General features: G+C 36.8%; 3 protein-coding genes across 4 annotated transcripts; 2 read left to right on the forward strand and 1 right to left on the reverse strand.

Annotated features, from left to right (window-relative positions):
* Positions 1-1,301: 1,301 nt before the first annotated feature.
* On the reverse strand, positions 1,302-4,418 carry LOC137726037 (beta-glucosidase 12). Of its 2 annotated transcripts, none has more exons than XM_068464894.2 (13): positions 4,135-4,418; positions 3,975-4,044; positions 3,802-3,860; positions 3,639-3,714; positions 3,429-3,506; positions 3,257-3,344; positions 2,906-3,161; positions 2,678-2,793; positions 2,304-2,521; positions 2,190-2,221; positions 1,958-2,060; positions 1,749-1,857; positions 1,302-1,645 (listed from the first exon to the last, which is right to left on the reverse strand). In XM_068464894.2, exons 1-13 carry the CDS (start codon positions 4,300-4,302, stop codon positions 1,459-1,461), a joined length of 1,560 nt encoding a protein of 519 aa, XP_068320995.2. In that variant the 5' UTR covers positions 4,303-4,418; the 3' UTR covers positions 1,302-1,458. The 2 variants fall into 2 exon arrangements, with proteins under 2 accessions (XP_068320995.2, XP_088550740.1); XM_088694614.1 differs by having other exon boundaries at positions 3,975-4,037; positions 4,135-4,323.
* A 10,729-nt stretch (positions 4,419-15,147) lies between these two features.
* LOC137725712 (heavy metal-associated isoprenylated plant protein 26) lies at positions 15,148-16,506 on the forward strand. The gene is made up of 2 exons (XM_068464480.2): positions 15,148-15,445; positions 15,887-16,506. The coding sequence occupies exons 1-2, from the start codon at positions 15,365-15,367 to the stop codon at positions 16,268-16,270; spliced, it is 465 nt and encodes a 154-aa protein (XP_068320581.2). The 5' UTR covers positions 15,148-15,364; the 3' UTR covers positions 16,271-16,506.
* A 1,057-nt stretch (positions 16,507-17,563) lies between these two features.
* LOC137725278 (WD-40 repeat-containing protein MSI3) lies at positions 17,564-20,357 on the forward strand. The gene is made up of 6 exons (XM_068463912.2): positions 17,564-17,978; positions 18,193-18,519; positions 18,627-18,770; positions 18,996-19,120; positions 19,660-19,755; positions 19,936-20,357. Exons 1-6 carry the CDS (start codon positions 17,673-17,675, stop codon positions 20,159-20,161), a joined length of 1,224 nt encoding a protein of 407 aa, XP_068320013.2. The 5' UTR covers positions 17,564-17,672; the 3' UTR covers positions 20,162-20,357.
* The last annotated feature ends 668 nt before the right edge of the window (positions 20,358-21,025 follow it).

Below are 21,025 nucleotides of genomic sequence, written 5' to 3' on the forward strand. Positions count from 1 at the left end.
TACCACCCAAGTCTCTATCACTAACCGGTGTCACTTTCGCTATCAACGCTATTTCATCGATTAATCTTTTGTTTTTTTTTTGGTTTTATCTAATCACTCGTATTATCTATCTACACATTCTCCTCTGTACTAATTTGACTATTTTTTATTATTATTTTGAACGTTGTTGGTCGGCTAACAATTTCGTAGAAATTCTCATCTGTTCTTGTTTAGCGGTGAACAAATCCTAACCCATTTTTTTCTACACTCTCGCTTAACATTTAGGCTAATCCATCAAGGAATTTATTTAATTGATTATTTTATTCTAAAGGATAAGACTAGGTTTTCTTATTATCTTTGTAATCTTGTTCTATTCTACTTATTACCTCCAAGCTCATTTCACATTACAAAAGTGATTTCTTTTCCACATCGGCTCTTGTTTAATTTTTTCGTTTGAATTGAATAGATAAAAAAAATGAATTGACTACAATACTTACATATATTTAATATAATTATAATTTAGCTATCAATTTTTTTTTTTTTGAGCCATCTAACTATCAAATATAATTCATGTGAATATATATATTTAGTATGATCACCATCTAACCGTCGAGAAATGCAAATAAACAAAAAAAAAAAAAAAAAAACACTAAAAGAAAAGAGACGTATAAAAATAAAAATCATTTCTTGTACATTATATAAAATCAAGGTTTTAGAAAACGCTAGGTGCTAGTTGGGCGGCAGGCTGGGGCCTAGTGCCTAAGCGGCTAGGTAGTGCCTAGGTGGATTAGGCAGAGTTAAGTAAATTTATTATATATCATATAAATAAGTGTGTGTGCTTATACTTAAAAAATACATAATTTCACTGGAATACATAAACTGCAAAATAGAATAACATATAGATTATAAAGCATTTGAACATAATGAAAACATGGGGAACAAGTATATAATGTTTGTTCATCTAAGTATTCAACAAGTTTCTTGAATAATGTATTGATACAAATAAAATACGAAATGAAAGTAATCTATTTTCTGTCTAAGTGAGTACTGAGAGCCGCGACCTAGACAGTCTAGGCAAGCGCCTAAGCAGGTCTAGGAGCCCTTTCTTAATTTTCAAACGCCTCAAGATTAATCGGGACGATGGTCAACCATCTAGCGTCTAGGATGGGCCTAGACGGTTCTAGGTGAAGATTTTTGAAACAGTATATAAAATCGTATTGGATCTCTGCATTGTCAATTGCAAGTCAGGAGTCGGGTCAAATTCTACTTTTTGGAGCCCAAAATTCAAGCCTTCCGGGCCAAAATGAGGTGTAACAAACTGGTTGGTAGTGGCAGGCTTGGTATCTCTATCATTTATTATTAGCAAAATTCAAGCCTTCGTTCACTTTCATTGCAGAACATATAGGAATAGGACGCAGATGAAATTAAATATATAGTACTAGTACGGCAGGATATGGTGGATACCAAATTTAATTACGTTTACAAATCCTCATGGTTTTCTGTTTTAAGAAACTTCTTTAACCAATTCGCTGAGTCTTTAGGATGTCTTTTCAATCCGTCTTTGAAGTCGATATAGTTGATGCCAAACCTAACAGTATATCCGGTATTCCATTCCATGTTGTCAAACAATGACCATATGAAGTATCCCATCACGTTAACACCATCCCTGCTCAAAAAACCGAATCAAATACAATCGGATTAGTGAAATTATAGTTCAAATGAGTGAGAAGAAGTCGTGCTTTCCTTAGGCTATGCACTTAGCTACTTACTCGATCGCTCTATGAATATAATAGATATGGCGATCGAGATAGTTGATTCTTTTCTTATCAGCAAGGGATTCCTCAATAGGTATGTTCGGATCATTGGGGTCGTCATATCCTACAACATGAAAGAGATTAGGTTATATAATATGTTTAACAAATGAGATGGCCAAAAAATATAGAAATGTGAACATGTTGATATTTGATGCTGTAATTACCATTTTCTGTGATGTAAATAAGTGGATTCTGATACTTTCGCTTTGTGTAAACCAATAAATCTCGAATTCCTCTCGGGTAAACATGGAGCCAGTCTGAAGCTCCCTGCCAAACCATTTAAAACACGGTACGAGGAGGTTAGTCTAATGATACATCTCCTTCAAATGTTGAACCAGTTACGAAGTTCGAATCACCCATCTCCATTTATCCAATAGAAAGGAAAATGCAACGTACCAGTGGACCGATAGGAACGCCATTATACTCGACTGCCACAACATCATGTTCCAAAACCTTGTAAGTATGTATAGAGCAAATTAAGAAGAAAATTTGTTAGTTATTTCTGCTCACCTGATTGATTAACGAGAGCGTCTGTCTTGTAGTTTGGTTTTGCATCATTTTGATGAGGAACATTAGCTGCATAAGTTCCTGAGTAGTAATTTAGTCCAATAAAATCATAAGAACCTTTTAGCATTGCGGATTGCTCTTTAGTGAACTTCGGCAATCGATTTCCAACAAGAGCTTGCATGCTGTGTGGATAGTGACCCTTCACCAACGGATCCATAAACCTAAATATCAAATCGAAGATTTGAAATATTACTTTTAACTTAAACACATATATGAGATTAGTTTAATCAAATTAGTAATGATTCCTTAATCTGCAATATCCATCTAATATCCTGCCTGTAATACACACACACACACACACACACACACACACATACCATCCATATGAAAAATCCAAAGCTCTTTTAGCTGCATCTTTGTCGTTCCTTTCTTCAGTCACTGGAACATACCAATCTGAGTTCAACGTTATCCCTATCACTCCCTTTTGTGATTTCTGTGCATTATGCATGCATGTTCAACATTTCATTGTTATTTGAATACAACCACACAAAAATTAAACTTAAGTATAATTAGCGGTGGTAACTCAAAAATTGTAAGTACAAGACCTGATATTTTTCTCTATATAACTTTACGGCTGCTGCATGAGCTAGAAGTTGGTGGTGTGTCACCAAATATGGCTCAGTCCCAGAATCTCCACCAAGGCAATTTAATTTTAACCAGTCAGAACATCGGCCTGGTGCATACTTCCCGGTTGTATAACCATTCTTGCTTACGCTTAATGGTTCGTTCAACGTGATCCAATGCTTAACTTTGTCACCAAATTCTCTGAAGCAAAGCTCAGCGTAGTCCTGAAAATCATCCCTGTAGTATATTATACAAGAAAATCAGAAAAAATGAAATCAGAACATGGAACTTAATCCTACACACTGGAAAATTCATAGACCATTTTCACTTACACAACTTTAGGACTTAAGAAACCACCGTAGTCATCCTCCAAACCTTGAGGAAAATCCCAATGAAAGATTGTGACAAAGGGCTTTAGACCTGCAGTTTTTAACAATTAATAATATATAGCAAAACTAAATACATACACTAATTAGTTTTTTCATAGGAGACGCACTGCATTACCATTGGCTAAAAGCTCGTTGATAAGGTTCTTGTAATATTTGATTCCTTCGTAGTTCACACCCCCACTTAGCTTTCCATCTGATCGAATACAAATTAAACAATACAAATGAATTGTTCATAGAAAGAGTTAGACAACAATTACAATAATAAAAGTATGTAATCTCCTAATTTCCTGATTGTAAAAAGTAATTATATTAATGGTCTAATTACCTGGCAACAGTCTAGACCATGAGATCGAGAATCTGTAAGCATCAAGGCCAATGTCTTTCATAATCTGAACATCTTCCTGTAACAAAAAAGTAATTAATTAATTAGAAAATCCAATCAGAATATATGGCATAATATTTAGAAGAAAGCATATATGTTCTTGTACCTTATAGCGATGATATTCATCAACGGCCACATCTCCAGTGCTACGGTCAGTTATCCGTTCTGATTTTTTTCATAAAAACATGCAAAAAATGTCCCTTTTCAGTTTTATTTTTAATTAAGTGATGATTTTGTTACAAATTGATCAGACATGAATTAATAGAACAGAAGAGAGACCTGGATGGTTGTGCATGTATGTATCCCATATACTTGGTCCTCTACCACCTTCATTTGCAGCACCTTCATACTTAAATTCACACGCATAAATATACATTAATTAAGGTTAAGCATATCTAATGAGAATCTTAAAAGATAAACAGTTTAATTATAGGTATACCTGGTAAGCCGATGAAGCTGTCCCGAACACGAAACCCTTGGGAAAACTGCTCCGGTTGAGCGAGGCAGATGATTCATCAATGTTCTTTGCCTTGACGGATTTTCCACTACTTTTCAATGGACAACCAAGAACAAGTAAGAGGCCTAAAAGGAGGGTGCATTTTGCCATCACGTTTAAAATTTAATTTGCATTTTTGTAGAGTCTGAATTGGCCCTTGATTATATATACAGTGGAACTGTTGAAGGAAAAAGGGCATGACTCTTGTCCATGTCATTAAAGCTGTTGGAGAAAAAGGAAAGTGAGGCCTCTGGCCTTTTAATTGCAATTAGAACCGGTCAATTATGCGTAAAATATGTTTTAAGTTAGTGAAATTGTGTCTTTATGTCTTTTTTGCTAAATAGATAAAATTCCAAGAATTAAAGAGAGAAAATAACTAAAAATATCTAATTATAAGTCATTGGGTTAATTATGGTGTGAGTGATGAATACGAGTACAATAGAAATTTAGGATCTGAAACCCTCATTTGCATGATATATAATCTTTAACAATACTCGTACTTTTTACTAAATATTATATATCTTAATCGCATATATGTGTTAAATCAGTTAATCAAAATAGTGCGTCTATCTCACACGAAAGCGATTCACTTTTCTTGTATATTACAAAGTGAATTAAATATGTTACGCTTAATGAAAAAAAAAAAAAAAAAAAAACTGCTAGCTACTCTGATTATTCTTTCAAATTTTTGTTTTAACTTTTTATTAGTCTCTAGTCATGAGTTTCTCCATGTTGTGGTTAGCTGGTGCAACTTGAGGTTGTTCCGACATATTGAGCTAGCGACAAATTAGATAGCGAGGGATGCATGGAGGACCAGATCAGTGGGCAGCTGCCGATATTGGAGCAGAGCAGAGGTCCCTTCCGCATGAAGCAAAAGCAAATGCAAGCGCCACTCGTGTTTTTGAACTGTTGCTAGAAAATGGCATCCAGATAACGTTTAATTTGTTGGTTTTGATGTCCTTTGTAGAGCAAAAATTAATCGAGAAAAATATAGAGACGACACGTGAATTCTAGGGTAAAAATGATAAAATTATCCTCGAGTAAATACCTGAACTCCTACACGCGAGCAGTGGACAATCATGACTCATTCAAGGTCAAAAGTGTTGAAAATAGGTAATTATTCAAAACTTATTTCATCCATCCTTATCAAATCTTCTCCACAAGGTAACCCACAAATCATTCCTTTCAAATTGCATTAATTAGCTAATTAATTGATTTATTACTCAATTAATTTATTAATTAGCTAATAAATTGTGAATCGCACCCAAAAAACCACCCAAGTGACCGGCCACACCCCTATAAATATCATCCCATTTTCTCCAAAAACCCAAGTTGAATCCTCTTGCTAAATTCTCCAAACACTATTCCCTCAAAATTCTAACTTTGGCATCGGAGGTTCTTCAGCCAAAGCCCCCTCCCAAATTCATTGTGGGCGCATGAGGTTCTTGGCTTTGACCTAAGGTGTTATTTGTTTTGTAGGTGTAATTTTGTTCAAGAATAAGGAGGTAGAAATTTGCATCGACGCTCTTCAATTCCATGCCTTTGAAGTTTTATATTCAACCAACATTCGAATATGAGACATTTTTTTAATTTTTGAAACACTATTAAAAAGTAATTAATTTGTTTAAATGTTGTTTATCTTATACCTTCACTTAGAATTTGTGAATGCTTCTATATTATTCTTCTCATTACAAAGAAATATATATGGTTGTATAATCCTGATCACTGTCACGAATTTCATTCACTCTTCGACAAAACATATTTTTTAATTTTGACATGTATCCAACCTGTATAAAACATTATGTGAAGATTATAATTACAAATTCTTTGCAAAATTTTCAGAGAGACGAGATGAGAGCCCCACTTCCAACAAAGGATTAGTCACATCCCGACTCGGGCCCCCACCACATCCCGAGCTCGACTCCACCGTAGCACGATATTGTCCGCTTTGGGCCCCGACCACGCCCTCACGGTTTTGTTTTTGAGAACTCACACAAGAACATCCCAGTGGGTCACCCATCCTGGGATTGCTCTTGCGCGAACTCGTTTAACTTCGGAGTTCCTACAGAACCCGAAGCCAGTGAGCTCCCAAAAGGTCTCGTGTTAGGTAGAGATGAGAATATCATATAAGGCTTACAGGATCCACTCTCCTGGGTGATGTGGGATGTAACAATCCACCCCCTTAGAGGCCCGACGTCCTCGTCGGCACACTTCTGCCCAGGGATTGACTCCAATGGTACCATAGCAAACCAAAGTTGTAACCGTAGTTACGAGCAACTAAATTAGAGACAATGGTATGATACAACCATACTAATTGTGGAAAGAGCAACATGCAACATGTCCATTAAGGTCTGAGTATTTCATTCAGACTAATTGTTAATCTCAAAGTGGTAATGTGATACTAGGCAAAATTCATTATTCATAATCCCTTTGAAAATTTCTCAAGGTCTGGAAGTGAAACGTATAACACGGTGAACCATAAATACATCCAGATGCCTGAACTAGCATAGAAGTCCAGAAGCTTATCTCCTATAATACCATCATCCTCTAGAAGCAGTAGAGAAGAGACTGTGGTTGTCATAAAGTTTAAACTGTATGACCTCAACATTCTTTCAACTCTAACCAAAAATAGGGTGCGCCTAAACTAAGAATTCTTTTCAAACACTTCAAGTGGAGCCTCAATTTTTTATTTCCTTTCTTATCTCCACATTTGATCAGATCACGAACAAGAGTTTTTAGACACGTTCTTCACTAAGAAATGTTAACTTCTTCCTTTACAACCTTTCTAGGAAAAGAAAATAATCTCGTCCATTGAGGTCACATCTCCCAAGTTGAGTATCAATTTAATCAAAGTTTACAATCGAGGAATCTGGTATATAGTTGACTAACAGAGCTGAAAGAATTTGGTCTCACTATCGAGGTAGATAAGAAGATCGCCAATAAGACCACTATGAATTCGTCAAACCATGGAGGCAAACTCGGATTACAAAGGTTGGTTGGTTAAACCATCAGTTCGAAGTAAGATTTAAATCGATCAATTTGCTAAAATCTAGGTACAAACCTAGGATTCAGTCTTTCGCCCTCGCAAATGGGTTTGAACTTCCCTAAATAAAATGTTTAATCCCTGATTGGATAAATTCCTAATTCGTAACTTTGTAACTAAGTTTCTCAATGACGTCAGAAACGTTCGATATAAAGCAAGGAAAATTTGTGTAATACTAGGAAGTGGGTCGATGATGTGCATCACTTAACAATTTGGTGGTATCCCAGTAAGATTGGGATATGATGCCAAAAGTATATGTCCTTGAAACATACAATATTACTAACCAACTCTACGACACAAACTAAAAGGTCCACACAGTTTCCTCGACACTCAAATCACTCTAACAGTGAGACATTAACCCGTAATTTGACTCTACAATCTACCTATGGAAGTGATCGAGAGGTGGCTAGTCGAAGAGGTTTCGTTTACCTAGGTAGGTGATAAGGTAAAAACAACCATGAGTTTACTGTCCTAAAACAAAGCTTGTTCCTAAGCTTTCACGATCCTAGTTTATTCGGCTCAAGCGAAGTAGTTCATTGATCCTAGGAGGATTTGATTACTGTTTTTCGGATTTCTACTACTCCCAAGATATGACAACTTACTTTCGTAAGCCCATTCTCTCCCATTTAATAAGTATAACTACAAAAGCGAAATCTGGGAATTAGCGTTGATTGAAAAATCCCAAGGCTAGAAAAAACCTTGCTAAAGATCTACTTTCAAAATGACTTTATCGAGAGTTGATCTTCCTCCTGAAGATCCAGCATGAACACAAGTATGTTTGAAAATATTAGTGCTAACACGGACCAAAAGTAATTTCCCAAACATGTTCTTCCGCTGTGTGTTACCACTTTAGCACAAAATTGTCACATGAGACATTTATAGAATCTTAGCAAAAGTAGACTTCGCAATAATTCTATTAGGTGATATTCTAACAATACTACCAAGAAATCAAAACTAGCTGAGATTTCCAATCTCAAAAAGATCAATATTAACAACGGAAGAATGATGATGAAATTGGTTGGTAAAATCTCTGGTGATACACGGTTATCAATACATTAACTTAGGCCATCAACTTACCTCAAATCTACACATTTCTTCCACAAGGAATAACTTTGTTTTAATTCTAAGAACAAACGCCAATATAATTTTCTTAAAAGTCGTCAAGACCACAAAACTGAATAAAAGCTAACATATTTTCCGTATTCGACAAAATGGCGAGATTCGAACATTAGGCACAAAAACCAAGAATGCTCACATCACGCGTGTGATGAACACAATATTGCCCAACTTATGCCTTGATACCAAACTGACACTTCCCGGCCCGGGCCCCCACCACATCCCGAGCTCAACTCCACCGTAGCACGATATTGTCCGCTTTGGGCTCCGACCACGTTCTCACGGTTTTGTTTCTGGGAACTCACACGAGCACTTCCCAGTGGGTCACCCATCCTGGGATTGCTCTCGTGCAAACTCGCTTAACTTCAGAGTTCCTACGGAACCATAAACCAGTGAGCTCCCAAAAGGCCTCGTGCTAGGTAGAGATGTGAATATACATATAAGGCTTACTGGATCTACTCTCCTGGGCGATGTGGGATGTAACAGGATTCTTATTTATTTATTTTTCAAAAAATAGGGATTAGTTGTGAGGCTCACATCACATCGAACTGCAACAATCCGAACTGGCTATTTTGTTAGTCTCGAATTATAGATTATCTATACAAAAGATGAAACGATTTCTCCATTTAATTTTTGATAATGAAATTTCAATGTTTCTTAGAACATAGTGTTCATCAAAATTTTCACTCAATTAGATGCCTCAATATTTTCGATTTGGCTAAAATTTTGTAAGAATGATCTATGAGGTACAACTTGAAAAATAAACTGTTTAGATCATTGAAGTTTGCTCCACAACTAATACCTTTTTTTTTCTTTTAAATGAAAATCTCCTTAGAGTCTGTTGTAATTAATGTATTGGTTTAAACAAAGATAAAAGGACAAAAGATGAAACGAAACTCCCATGTGAGGTGAGGCTGGTGAATCTTAAAAATTGCATGAATACTTTTAAAAGTCTGTGTCACCATAACTAGAAACGGACGGTCAAGACAAGATCATTGCTTGTTCAAACTTTAAATTAATTAAGGTCCTTCGAGGGACCGGGGGTGGTCTCACCGGAGGTCTTAGAAAAACGTCTATAAAGATCTTTCGAGGACCCTCCAAATATTTGGGCACAGAAGACCGATCTATTTCTAGGGCTATATGTTCTACATTTTACGCAGTTTTATTTTTATTGTTAAACGTCATATATATACTTATAGTCTAAACAATTTCATTCAAGGACGGTGAATGAGTTGCAGGTTTGCAGCAGACTCCTCCTTAGAAAGAAGATCCATATAAAACCCTCTCTATTTCTTTGAACGTTGTTGTTTTTGCTTTGTCATACTGACTTTTAATAAAATAGTACAGATTAAGGGAATGGATAAAAACAAAAAAAAAAGCTATTAATGGAGGGAACACATGTTTTTTCTTTTACTTTTCTTTTCTTTTTATATAAATGATCTTGCTAAAAAGACACTTACGGTTTAGACTTGTAACCGTAATATATTCAAGTGAATTGTAGTAAGATCCAGCTAGCTAGTTTGGATACATGCATGTCCTCTTGTGCGAAGGAACATGCAGACTGCAGAGCCTAATGATTATTTTCACCAGCTGGAAGATTATAGTATGAAAACCCTTAATTAATTAAGTTAATTATTTGATAAGCTGACAGAATGCGACTTCCGCGTGTTTTAAGTCCACAGACAAATAAATCCAAACTTTAAAAACTAATCGTATGATGAATTAGGTATTACTGGCACTGGCTAGATTATTGATAATGTACAGCTGAGCTTTCACATTTAATCCGACAAAATAGTATCAGGCTTTCAAAGCTGTGAGACGACGTCTTTTTTTTCGGAGTAGAATTATCTTTTTTTTTTTTTTTTTTTTCTCATCTTTCATTCCTTCCTATTTGAACGATCACGGTCAAATCATGTTAGCATCTTATATTAATTTTTTATAACAAGAGAAAAATAAAATAAAAGAATATGAGAGGAGATGATAAAAGAGAATGTGAAGAAGATGAAAGAGAATCCTACCCCCTGTTTTTTCGGATAACATGAAACGTCGTCTTTATTATAAACAAGGAAGTAATCAAATCACAATGTAATACTGAGAACAACGGAGTCCAAACCATCAGCCAAAAAGACGTACACATATTAACATATATCACTACTTTATTGAACGGTTTGTTCTTTTTTTTTTTTTTTGTTAAATAATAGATTTTGTTAGGTTAGATGTTAGATGTTAGATGTTAGATGTTAGATTAACTACTAATGGAATTCGAATCCACGCCGTCATGTAAAGACACAACACATTTCCACCACGGTAGTGAATGGTTAAAATAGGGAGAAACTTGCATGCAATACACACTTCTCTTTTTTATCCTTTTACTCGCATAATTAAGTATACGAGAAGAATGATAAAAATAGTATACAACATGTTTACATGTTAAAAAAGAGAATATACGACTCGTTACATATATATACCTTCACAGAATAAAAGTTAGCGGTTAGAGTATTTTGGTCATGGAAATGAGTGGGTGATGTGAAAAAGGCCTCCTTGTGCGCATGATATATACCTTCACAGAACAAAAGCTAGCGATTAGAGTATTTGGTCATTGAAATGAGTCGGTGGTGTGAACAATGCCTCCTTGTGCGGTTGATATATACACCTTCACATAACAAAAACTAGCGATTAGAGTATTTAGTCGTTGAAATGAGTGCGTGGTGTGAATGCCTCCTTGTGCGCTTGATATACACCTTAACAGAACAACAGCTAGCGACTAGAGTATTTGATCGTTAAACTGAGTACAAGATGTGAACAAGGCCTCCTTGTTTGCTTGATATATACGGATCAGGATCCTCTCCTAAGCAAATGGTGAGAATCCTCCTGACCAAGCCCATCGGGCCGTTGAAATTTTATCCAACGGCTACAAACAGGGAACCCCTCTAAAAGTTATAATAATTGTAGCCGTTAGATAAAATTTCAATGGTCCGATAGACTTGGTCAAGAGAATCCTCATCCTTTGCTCGGGAGAGGATTCTGATCCGATATATACCTTCACAGGACAAAAGCTAGCAATTAGAATACTATACATAAGCCAATTGATATGGCACATCGTACAGTACTTGTTACCGTCTCTATATTTGTTGTCCCTTTAAAGTTTCATTTTTCAAGATGAACTTCCTCTCAAAAGGAGATAAAGTTTAACAAGTCTACACTTTGGACGTTGTGGTATAAGCATGCGGTCCAAAAGGAAGATGAAGTGGGAAGGACCAAATTAGAGTAGCATCCTCAATGTGGCCAAGTATGGGACCATGTGTTCAACAAAAGGAACAACATACTAATGTTATGAAGACTAAATTTGAAGACTAGATTTGCAAACTAAATGATGTGTCACCAATAGGAATAAGTACGGTTATCAACGTTGAAGTAATAAACTAATCTTCAACTTCCATGTCCTTTAGTTTTCAAAACTTTGTCTCCAAATTTAGTTTCTCTAGCATTACCCCAGCGCTATATCATCAACTACTACTTACGGGGGCATCGTCTCATTAATTTTTAACATTCAATAATGAATCATTCTTTAAATTCAATCTATATTGAAGGTGTAAATGAGGATGATTTATTTATTTATTTTAATTTTGAACGGATTAAACCGAAAAAAAAAAAATCCATCTTATAATCACCACTTGGAGGGGTTGAAATTTCTTTAATAATTCATCTTCTACCTTTAAATTGGTCACAAGTTTTTTATTTCTATGTTTAACATGCCTTGATAATAGTGGCTTATCCATTCCAATTTAATCCTATACTAAACGATATCATATATGTGTGTGTGTGTGTGTATATATATCCAAACACTCAAATTTAATTAATTTCGAATGCCTAACCAAGTAGTTGATCGAGAGATTTTTCAATGTGACTGGAACACAGAGTAATACACCACATGTTACTATACCAATGGTGGAATATGTGTGCTAATAAGTTAATAACTTAAAAAAATACAATTTTTTCACCACTTATATAAAAACAAGTAGTGTACCATGTTTCCGTCACAATGAAAACTTTATCTAGTTGATCAAGCAAAACTCGAGTATTTGAAGTTATTTGGAGTTGTTTGCAAGGGAAAAAGATCCTCTCCTTATCTCTTCCACCAAGGCCACCAGATCAAATGATCCGGGCTTTTGGAATTTCATCCAATGACCCACCTGTTTTGATCCCTTAAAAGGTGTAATAATTTTTGGCCGTTGAATGAAATTTCGAAGGCCTGGATCACTTGATTTGGTGGCCTTGATGGAAGAAATCCAGAGAGGATCTCTTTCTGTTTGCAAGTATTACTCTTTATGCCCTTCAAATATCAAAATAAACGAGGAATATCCATTATTGTATACATATTACTGTCACATCCCGGCCTGGGGTCCAACACATTCCGGGCTCGCTCCACCACCGTAGCACGATATTGCCCGCTTTGGGCCCCGACCACACCCTCACGGTTTTGTTTCTAGGAACTCACATGAGAACTTCCCAGTGGGTCACCTATCTTGGGATTGCTCTCGCGCAAACTCACTTAACTTCAGAGTTCCGACAGAATCCAAAGTCAGTGAGCTCCCAAAAGGCCTTGTGCTAGGTAGGAATGAGAATATACATATAATGATCACTACCTTGGGCGATGTGGGATCTTACAATAAACCTGGCTCTGATACCAAATTGTCACATCCCCGCCCGGGGTCCGCCACATCCCGGGCTCGCTCCACCACTGTAGTATGATATTGTTCGCTTTGGGCCCCGACCACGCCTTCACGGTTTTGTTTTTGAGAACTCACACGAGAACTTCCCAGTGGGTCACCCATCCTAGGATTGCTCTCGTGCGAACTCGCTTAACTTCAGAGTTCTGATGGAACCCAAAGTCAATGAGCTCCCAAAAGGTCTCGTGCTAGGTAAAGATGAGAATATACATATAAGGATCACTCCCCTGGGCGAAATGGGATCTTACAATTACTCACAACCACACACCAACTAAAATTGGACCAAATTTACTGCTTTGCATAACTAGGATATACTTTATTTTTTTAATCTAAATTACCTATTAATAAAATTCTCGTTGTCAACTAGAATTCCATGAAATTACTATTTTAACTCTCTCACCAAAATTAAAAATATGGGCAATTTAGTAATTACGTAAACACAAATTTCGCTGTTTTATAGCAACCTCACAACCAAGTTGGTATAGAATGCCGTATTTAAAAATTAAGAATAAAATAACAAATGAAAACAACATGCTCACTTAAAAGAAACTGCTCATCATTGTCCAATTTTCCTAACTGGTTTTTTTTTTTTTTTTTTTAATTTAAAAAACTAATCACACTTCTTAATTTAAAAAAAAAAAAAATGTTCATCCACAGTAGGTGTGGGCATTTGCTAGTTTAGAAATAAGAAAACTTGAAAACAAAACATTTTCTTCACTTAGACTCATCTCTAATCCTTGGGTTAAAATCTAAAATTTTTAACCCAGAAATTTAGGTTTTAAACGAGAAACAATTTTTGTGCTCCAACTCTTTTGGCTTAAATATTTAGCCCGATATTCTTAAAGAATTAATTTAAGATAATTTTTCTTAAAGTAACCTTTTGTTAAAAAAAATTATGTAGAATATCCTAATTTAATTTAATGAACATTTTTTTTTTAGTATATTGATATTTTTACACTAAGGGGGATGTGAGTTCAGTTAAGCCACACAATGGATAGCCTAATTTGGTATCAAATTCGCCATTCACGAGATTCGAACATAAGACCTCTCACTCCAATTGACTAATAATACCACCAGACCGTAGTACTGAATGACAATTTTATGAACATTTGAACCTAAAAGTATTTAGATTTTGATAAATATTAAAAAATCACTAGACTGACACTATGAAACTCGTATAACACTATAAAAGAATATGAAACAGATGAAAGATTTTTTTTATAATTATTTTAACTTTTAGATTTAAATTTGAACTGATAAATTTTATAATCGTTAGATTCAATAAATTTATAAATATAAAACTAAAATCAAAATACATATATATGCAGGCCAGCCCACTCACCTAAAAAAAAAAATTTGGGCTAAAGTTGTCCCAAAATTAAGCTTTCGGTTAAAACTCATAGTTGGTTAAAGATTAGAGCTGATTAAAATAAATTTAAAACCTAAATTTAAGTTTTAGTTCGAAAGTTGTAGCAAGTCTTATATGACAAATGCAATGTAAAACAAAGATTCAGTTCTCTTTCTCCGAGTCACGATTTTTTTAATATAATTTGTCTCGAAATTACATTTCTCAACACTAAAAAAAGAAAATGGGAAAACAAAATATGTCGTTGGACGGTTGGACCACCGTCTCGGAGTCCGAACTCATCCATACACTGTCGCGAATCTACGCACGAAAGATCCCGGTTCCCCGCTCTGTCCTCAGCAGGTTTGAACACACGGTTAGCCATGCTGTAGCCTGTGGGATCCCATCCTCCCCCATCATATTGACCCTCCGGTCCCACCACCCCATTTAACCGGACTCAACACAGCGGGTCCCACTCTGGCCATTTACTTCATGAGTTGGGCCTCACTCGCAGCTCCGCGCCCAAATCCCCGGGCCCCACATGGGCGGTGCATGGATAGCCTCGTCCACCCTGTCCGTAGTCGATGCATTCGCCCCCCACTAGATTGTCGACACCAGAGCCTTAAGGACACGTGTCGCGAAATCAGATTGATAAATCCTTCTGCCTACTGCTGACAGCAACTGACGACCCAGATCTTCTGATGGAGCATACGGACGACGCAGATTATTTTAAAATTACAAAATATCCCAAGAGGCTTTTGCTTATAAAATTGGAGCAGCCCCTCTTCACTTTTCTACTAACTTATTTACCCAGTCCAATTATTTCCTCTCTGAAAATCGAAAACCAAAGCTTTGGAGATATTTTTGAGTCCTTATTTCCTCACATCTTCAACAAACTTCTGTTGTGCAAATTCTGTTCGAAATCCAAAAGAGTTAAAAATGGGTGTTTTGGATCATTTTTCTGATCTATTTGATTGCTCAAGTGGGAGTTCCAGGCTCAAGAAACGCAGGCAATTCCAGGTAATTCTATATTCTCCTTCTCAACTTTTATCTATTTCTGAGGTTTTTTTTTTTATTTTTTTGGCTGAAAACTCGAATCGAGGCGACGCAGGACTAAATCTCAGTTTATCTTGTCAAAAATGCTTATCTGCCACTTATAATGTTTGTGGGTTTTGAGATCTAGCAAGTATTTTCAGCATTTTTTTCTTGGATCTGAAAACAAGTAATTATTTTTTGTAACCTGTTCTGCTTTTTGCTTTTCTTGTTCATAGCTCAATCATTGTTTCTAGATTCCCAACTTTTTTGTTGGATAAAATCCATTTCGTTTACTCTTTAGAGCTCCATCCTACTGTCTCTGTTTCTCAAAGAACAGTACCCAGTAAAATCCATTCTCCAATCGCCACGTGTACAATGTCACGTATGTAGTTTACTTATACATGGAATTGTTTTGTGCTTGATCAGACGGTGGAGATCAAGGTGAAGATGGACTGCGAAGGATGCGAGCGGAAGGTGAAGAGATCGGTGGAAGGAATGAAGGGCGTAACGCAGGTGGACGTGGACCGCAAGGCCCACAAGCTGACGGTCGTCGGATACGTGGATCCCGGCAAGGTGCTGGCGCGCGTCGCGCATCGGACTGGGAAGAAGGTGGAGTTCTGGCCATACGTCCCCTACGACGTCGTGGCGCACCCTTACGCCGCTGGAGTGTACGACAAGAAGGCGCCGTCCGGGTACGTGCGGAACGCGCAGGACCCGCAGATGAGGAACCTCGCACGTGCGAGCTCCACGGAAGTGCGCTACACCACGGCCTTCAGCGATGAAAATCCCGATGCGTGCGTTGTGATGTGAGCTGTCACTTTTGCGACGTGACATGTGGAATCTGGAGTTTAATTAAAAAAATGTTTTAATTTGTTTTTTGATATGTCAATGTCATAGGTGTGCTTTGCATATTCTTTTTTTTTTTTTAATTTTTTTTTTTAGGTTTGTCGCGAAATCAAAAGTGTGAAATTGGGTACGTGTTGGTCTATGATTGTATGTCTAGTTGTTTTTGGATGTTATGAAAGATTTTAGATATTTTAGTTGTAGATTGATCTCCTCCATATTTGATTTCTTGGGTCTTTTTTTTATTAAATATGTCTAAATCAAACAAAAACAACGATAAATTGGACAAGGTGCAGAGAGAGAAAGAAATGTTTCCGACATTTTAACAAATTTGTTCTTGGATAATCTTCTCCGAACCAAAAAAATAAAAAATAAATAAAACCACCCAGGTCAGTAATCTTTATAAAAAAAAGAAGTAAAAAGTTAAGTTGATAACACGAGTTATAAATCGATGTACTGATATAATAAAAACATGTGTTATAAGTGAATTGATAACATTGGAGCAACCTATAACGTGTTTACGCACGTTACACAATAATTTTGGGCATGTTGCATATTTCCTGCATTGAAGTATTTAGGATGAATGATTGAGAGCAGTTGGAAAAGTTGTTTGGCACCTAAGAAAACATACAACGCACTTGCCCACAATGATTACTTAATTGAAACGAGAGCTAAAGTATGGTAGCAATCGCAGATGGCACTTCGTTTTCAAGGGTTGGATTCAGTGTTAAAATCATTAATTGCTTCAATAATTTTAAGATAATGTCTATGCCTGCCAAAAATTGGACGCAAACTTTTACCTAAATTCAAAATAGTGACACATAACGCCACTGTCCTTGAATTTCTTGGGAAGAATAGTATGTGATTGACAAACAACCGCCCATAGCTTGGGGTCAAGTACCCCCACCGAATTGTGCTAAAGATCAATGACTCGTTTGAAAGTGTTTTTAATTGATTGAAATTACTTTCATAAAATGCAAAGTATTTTTATAATCCAAAAACATTATATCTGTTAAGTGCGTATTTTTTTTGGCGTTACTTTGTCTTAATATTAAGTTTTAGAGAAAAATACTCTCTGTCAGGGTCACACTCAATGTTTGGCAACACAAACAAATGTGATAAGAGACATTATCAACATAAGATTATGCTAACCTCAGTTGCTCAAGTATGGTCCCCACAAAAATGGGCTTCTATTGCTCCCGTTGGGCCAGATAAAAGCCCATTAAAACATCCCAATTATAAACCCTTGACATTTCCCTTCAACGCGAGTCTTTTCTTCACTCAGAGTCTCGGACCAACATTTGGCGGGAAAATCAGAAAGAAGCAGAAAAGCAGAAAAGCAGAAGAGCTCGAAGTGACAGCCGCACCCATGGCGGAAGACCAGGACCAAGATTCAGCGGTCTTAGAGGAAGAGTACGCCGTCTGGAAGAAGAACAGCCCTTTCCTCTACGACCTTATCATCTCTCACCCTCTCGAATGGCCGTCTCTCACCGTCCACTGGGCTCCCTCGGCGCCGCAGCCCCACACCGACCCTTCCCTCGCCGTCCACAAGCTCGTTCTTGGGACCCACACCTCCGATGACTACCCCAACTTTCTCATGGTCGCCGACGCCCTCCTCCCCACATCCCAGCCCAACTTTGGCGCCATTTCCGAAAATGACCCTGTGATGCCTAAGGTACTGAAAGATCGGTCCTTTTAACTCATTTCACAGAAATAATTTCTGGGGTACCAAGTATTTCTTAAGATTTCCGGAATATGATGTGGGTTCTTATTAATTTGAAGAAATGAATCTGGGTAGTCGGAATTTGTCAGAAATATTTTGTGGGCACCAACTGTTTGTTAAAATTTCTGGCTGAAAATGTTTGCATTTGTGCTTGGTGTGGTTGTAGGTGGAAATAACGCAGAAGATTCGGGTGTTTGGGGAAGTGAATAGGGCACGATGGATGCCGCAGAAGCCGACTATTGTGGGTGCAAAGACCAGCGGTGCGGATGTATATGTGTTTGATTGTTCTAAACAAGAAGGAAAGAAGCATCAAGAGGAAGCCTGTGATCCTGATTTGAGGTTAAGGGGTCATGACAAAGAAGGGTATGGCCTGTCTTGGAGCTCTTTGAAGGAGGGTTACCTTTTGAGTGGTTCATATGATTGTAAAATTTGCTTGTGGGATGTTTCTGCTTCGGCTCAAGAGAAGGTGCTTGATCCAATCCACGTATATGAGGTAATTTTGGGACTAAAAACTTAATAGTTCTTGAAATGTCGTATGCATGTTTTGGCTATTGGGCTGTTAGTGTTTTGAATGTGTGAATTCTGGATGGTTTTCTTCAGCGTCATGAGAGTGTGGTTGGAGATGTATCGTGGCATCCGAAGAATGAGAATTTGTTTGGATCTGTTGGGGATGATTGTCAGTTGATGATATGGGACTTGCGCACAAACCAAACCCAGCATTGTGTCAAAGCTCATGAGAAAGAGGTGACTACAGCTTTAAACAATTTCATTTATATGATTGTGGCTTTTCAATTTATGTTTGTGAGATTTCTTGTTCCTGAAATACTTACCCCTTTGAATTACACAGACTGAGTAATAACTTCTGTCACTGATTTTTGTATATGCTAAAAGAAAAGTATGAATTATGTAGCTTCACATCTGTCACTAATGTTCTGTAAATTTCCATTCTCATTTTTCTAATGATCTCAGGTAAATTATCTTTCTTTCAATCCGTATAATGAATGGATTTTGGCCACAGCATCTTCAGACACTACTGTTGGTCTGTTCGATATGAGAAAGCTGACAGTGCCATTGCATGTTCTGAGTACTCACGGGTAAGCTTTCAAATCCCCCGTTGTCCTCTTTGTAAAATCAATCAATTATATACTACCATCATTTCTTCTCATCAAGCGTATGTCGACATTATGCTAATGATACCTATTCTTTATGACACGATCGGCAAGTTTTTATGAATTCTTTTGGCTTTGAAGTACATGAAACCATAATTTTGAGCTTGATGTAGTAGCCTGATTCCTCAAGCTACTGTTTTACAATTTCTCATTTGTTTGTTACAAGTGACGCACTTAATTTGACAGCCAGTCTGCACTTCCTTAGATTCTTAATATATTGTGCGGTAGAAATTCCTGAAACTAAGACTTACTGTGCTAATATAATTGAAGCATGAACCCTTTGTCAACAAATGAATAAATTTTGGAATTATCAATGCACAGTGGCTACTCATATTATGCATTTGGGCATAATTTTCTCATGTCAAGAAAACATATTGTTGGAGTCTTCATCGTTTCTCATATATTAGCGTTTGCAGGCCACAGTCGTTAAACTGAGATTCCTAATCCTCTATTTGTTCTTGTAGGGAGGAAGTATTCCAGGTTGAATGGGATCCTAATCACGAAACTGTGTTGGCATCGTACGCTGACGACAGAAGGTTGATGGTTTGGGACCTCAACAGGTACTCCATTTCTCGGACTGGTTCTGTTAGAAATGCTTCTGTTTCCGTTTATCTTCTGGGTCAAAAGTCCATTTCTGTTTCATTTGATTGCAAGAGCATTATTGGGATTATATCTTGGGACTAAAAATTCAAATCATTATCGTAATAAGTTATGAATTTATATGGTCGATGCGTTTTTAGGATTGGGGATGAGCAGGCAGAGGGAGACGGCGATGACGGACCACCAGAACTTCTCTTTGTACATGGCGGTCACAAAGCAAAGATATCTGATTTCTCTTGGAACAAAAATGAGCCATGGGTCATTTCAAGCGTTTCTGAAGACAACACTCTTCAGGTTTGGCAGATTGCTGACAGCATATTTGGCGACGACGATGATGACGTGCAAGCCCAACCTTCCTGTGTGTAATCGGAAAATCTCGACCGTGAACTTGAAGATATTTTTCGTACCTCTTTGGCTAGTGTTTAGACTTTCTAGAGATAGATTATGAGAGTAGAAGAGCATGTAGCTTCTCAGAAACTGCTGTTGGATAATCGGTTTGCCAAACTTTGATTTTCTCCTACTTGGTTAATCTCTTATGATTTTAATGACGTTAAACCTTCAACTTGTTTCATTTTCTTTATGCATCCATAATCGAGAAACGTTACGTATTTTACTTCTTGGAGCTCATAGTTCGGTTGGATAAGACCATTCACTCGTGTACACTTCAGGATGGATTTGCGCATTTCCACCATGCCTAGGATGAAAGCATATTGGCTAATGATTGCAAGGCATAACTTCTTACCTCGAGGGGACACGAAGGGCTAGTTTGAGATTGTTATGCTTTTTTGATAAATTGTTTCTGATGTGCTTTAAAAATAATTAATTGCAAAATAAAATAGTTAAGCATTTGATAAACTTTATTTTTAAAAATATTGTGGGTTTAAAATTAATAAGCTTATTACAAGAATTAAAAAAATTATAAAAGCTCAACTCCATTTTTTATTAGAACAGCTTTCAAAAGCAACTTACAAGATATTCTTAAAAGCTGCTGTTTGAAGACCATTACTTTTAAAAAGTAGTATATTTTATTTTTACCAAATATTTTTTTTACTGCTGAATTTTAACGTGAAAACAATTTTGATGAAAATCAGCAACACCAAACTGGGCCTCATCTCAAGGCTACGCATTCGAGTGATGCAGTATCGCTGGTAAATTTCCGAATCCGACGTTATTCTTGGACTCCACGTAAAATTGAAGCACCTACTTTATAAACCATGGTCCCTCGTCAAA

This window comes from Pyrus communis, chromosome 5 (assembly GCF_041283825.1).
Source record: "Pyrus communis isolate YQ-2024b chromosome 5, ASM4128382v1, whole genome shotgun sequence".
NCBI lineage: Eukaryota > Viridiplantae > Streptophyta > Magnoliopsida > Rosales > Rosaceae > Pyrus > Pyrus communis.

What these genes read in the sequence shown, in the direction of transcription:
- LOC137726037 (XM_068464894.2), bottom strand. Translation starts at nt 4,302, where the DNA reads ATGGCAAAATGCACCCTCCTTTTAGGCCTCTTACTTGTTCTTGGTTGT. An exon ending in ATGAATATCATCGCTATAAG is followed by an intron (nt 3,715 to 3,801) that starts GTACAAGAACAT and finishes TTTTTGTTACAG; the next exon opens with GAAGATGTTCAGATTATGAA. An exon ending in CAACGAGCTTTTAGCCAATG is followed by an intron (nt 3,345 to 3,428) that starts GTAATGCAGTGC and finishes TAAAAACTGCAG; the next exon opens with GTCTAAAGCCCTTTGTCACA.
- LOC137725712 (XM_068464480.2), top strand. Translation starts at nt 15,365, where the DNA reads ATGGGTGTTTTGGATCATTTTTCTGATCTATTTGATTGCTCAAGTGGG. An exon ending in AGAAACGCAGGCAATTCCAG is followed by an intron (nt 15,446 to 15,886) that starts GTAATTCTATAT and finishes GTGCTTGATCAG; the next exon opens with ACGGTGGAGATCAAGGTGAA.
- LOC137725278 (XM_068463912.2), top strand. Translation starts at nt 17,673, where the DNA reads ATGGCGGAAGACCAGGACCAAGATTCAGCGGTCTTAGAGGAAGAGTAC. An exon ending in ATCCAATCCACGTATATGAG is followed by an intron (nt 18,520 to 18,626) that starts GTAATTTTGGGA and finishes GGTTTTCTTCAG; the next exon opens with CGTCATGAGAGTGTGGTTGG. An exon ending in ATGGTTTGGGACCTCAACAG is followed by an intron (nt 19,756 to 19,935) that starts GTACTCCATTTC and finishes ATGCGTTTTTAG; the next exon opens with GATTGGGGATGAGCAGGCAG.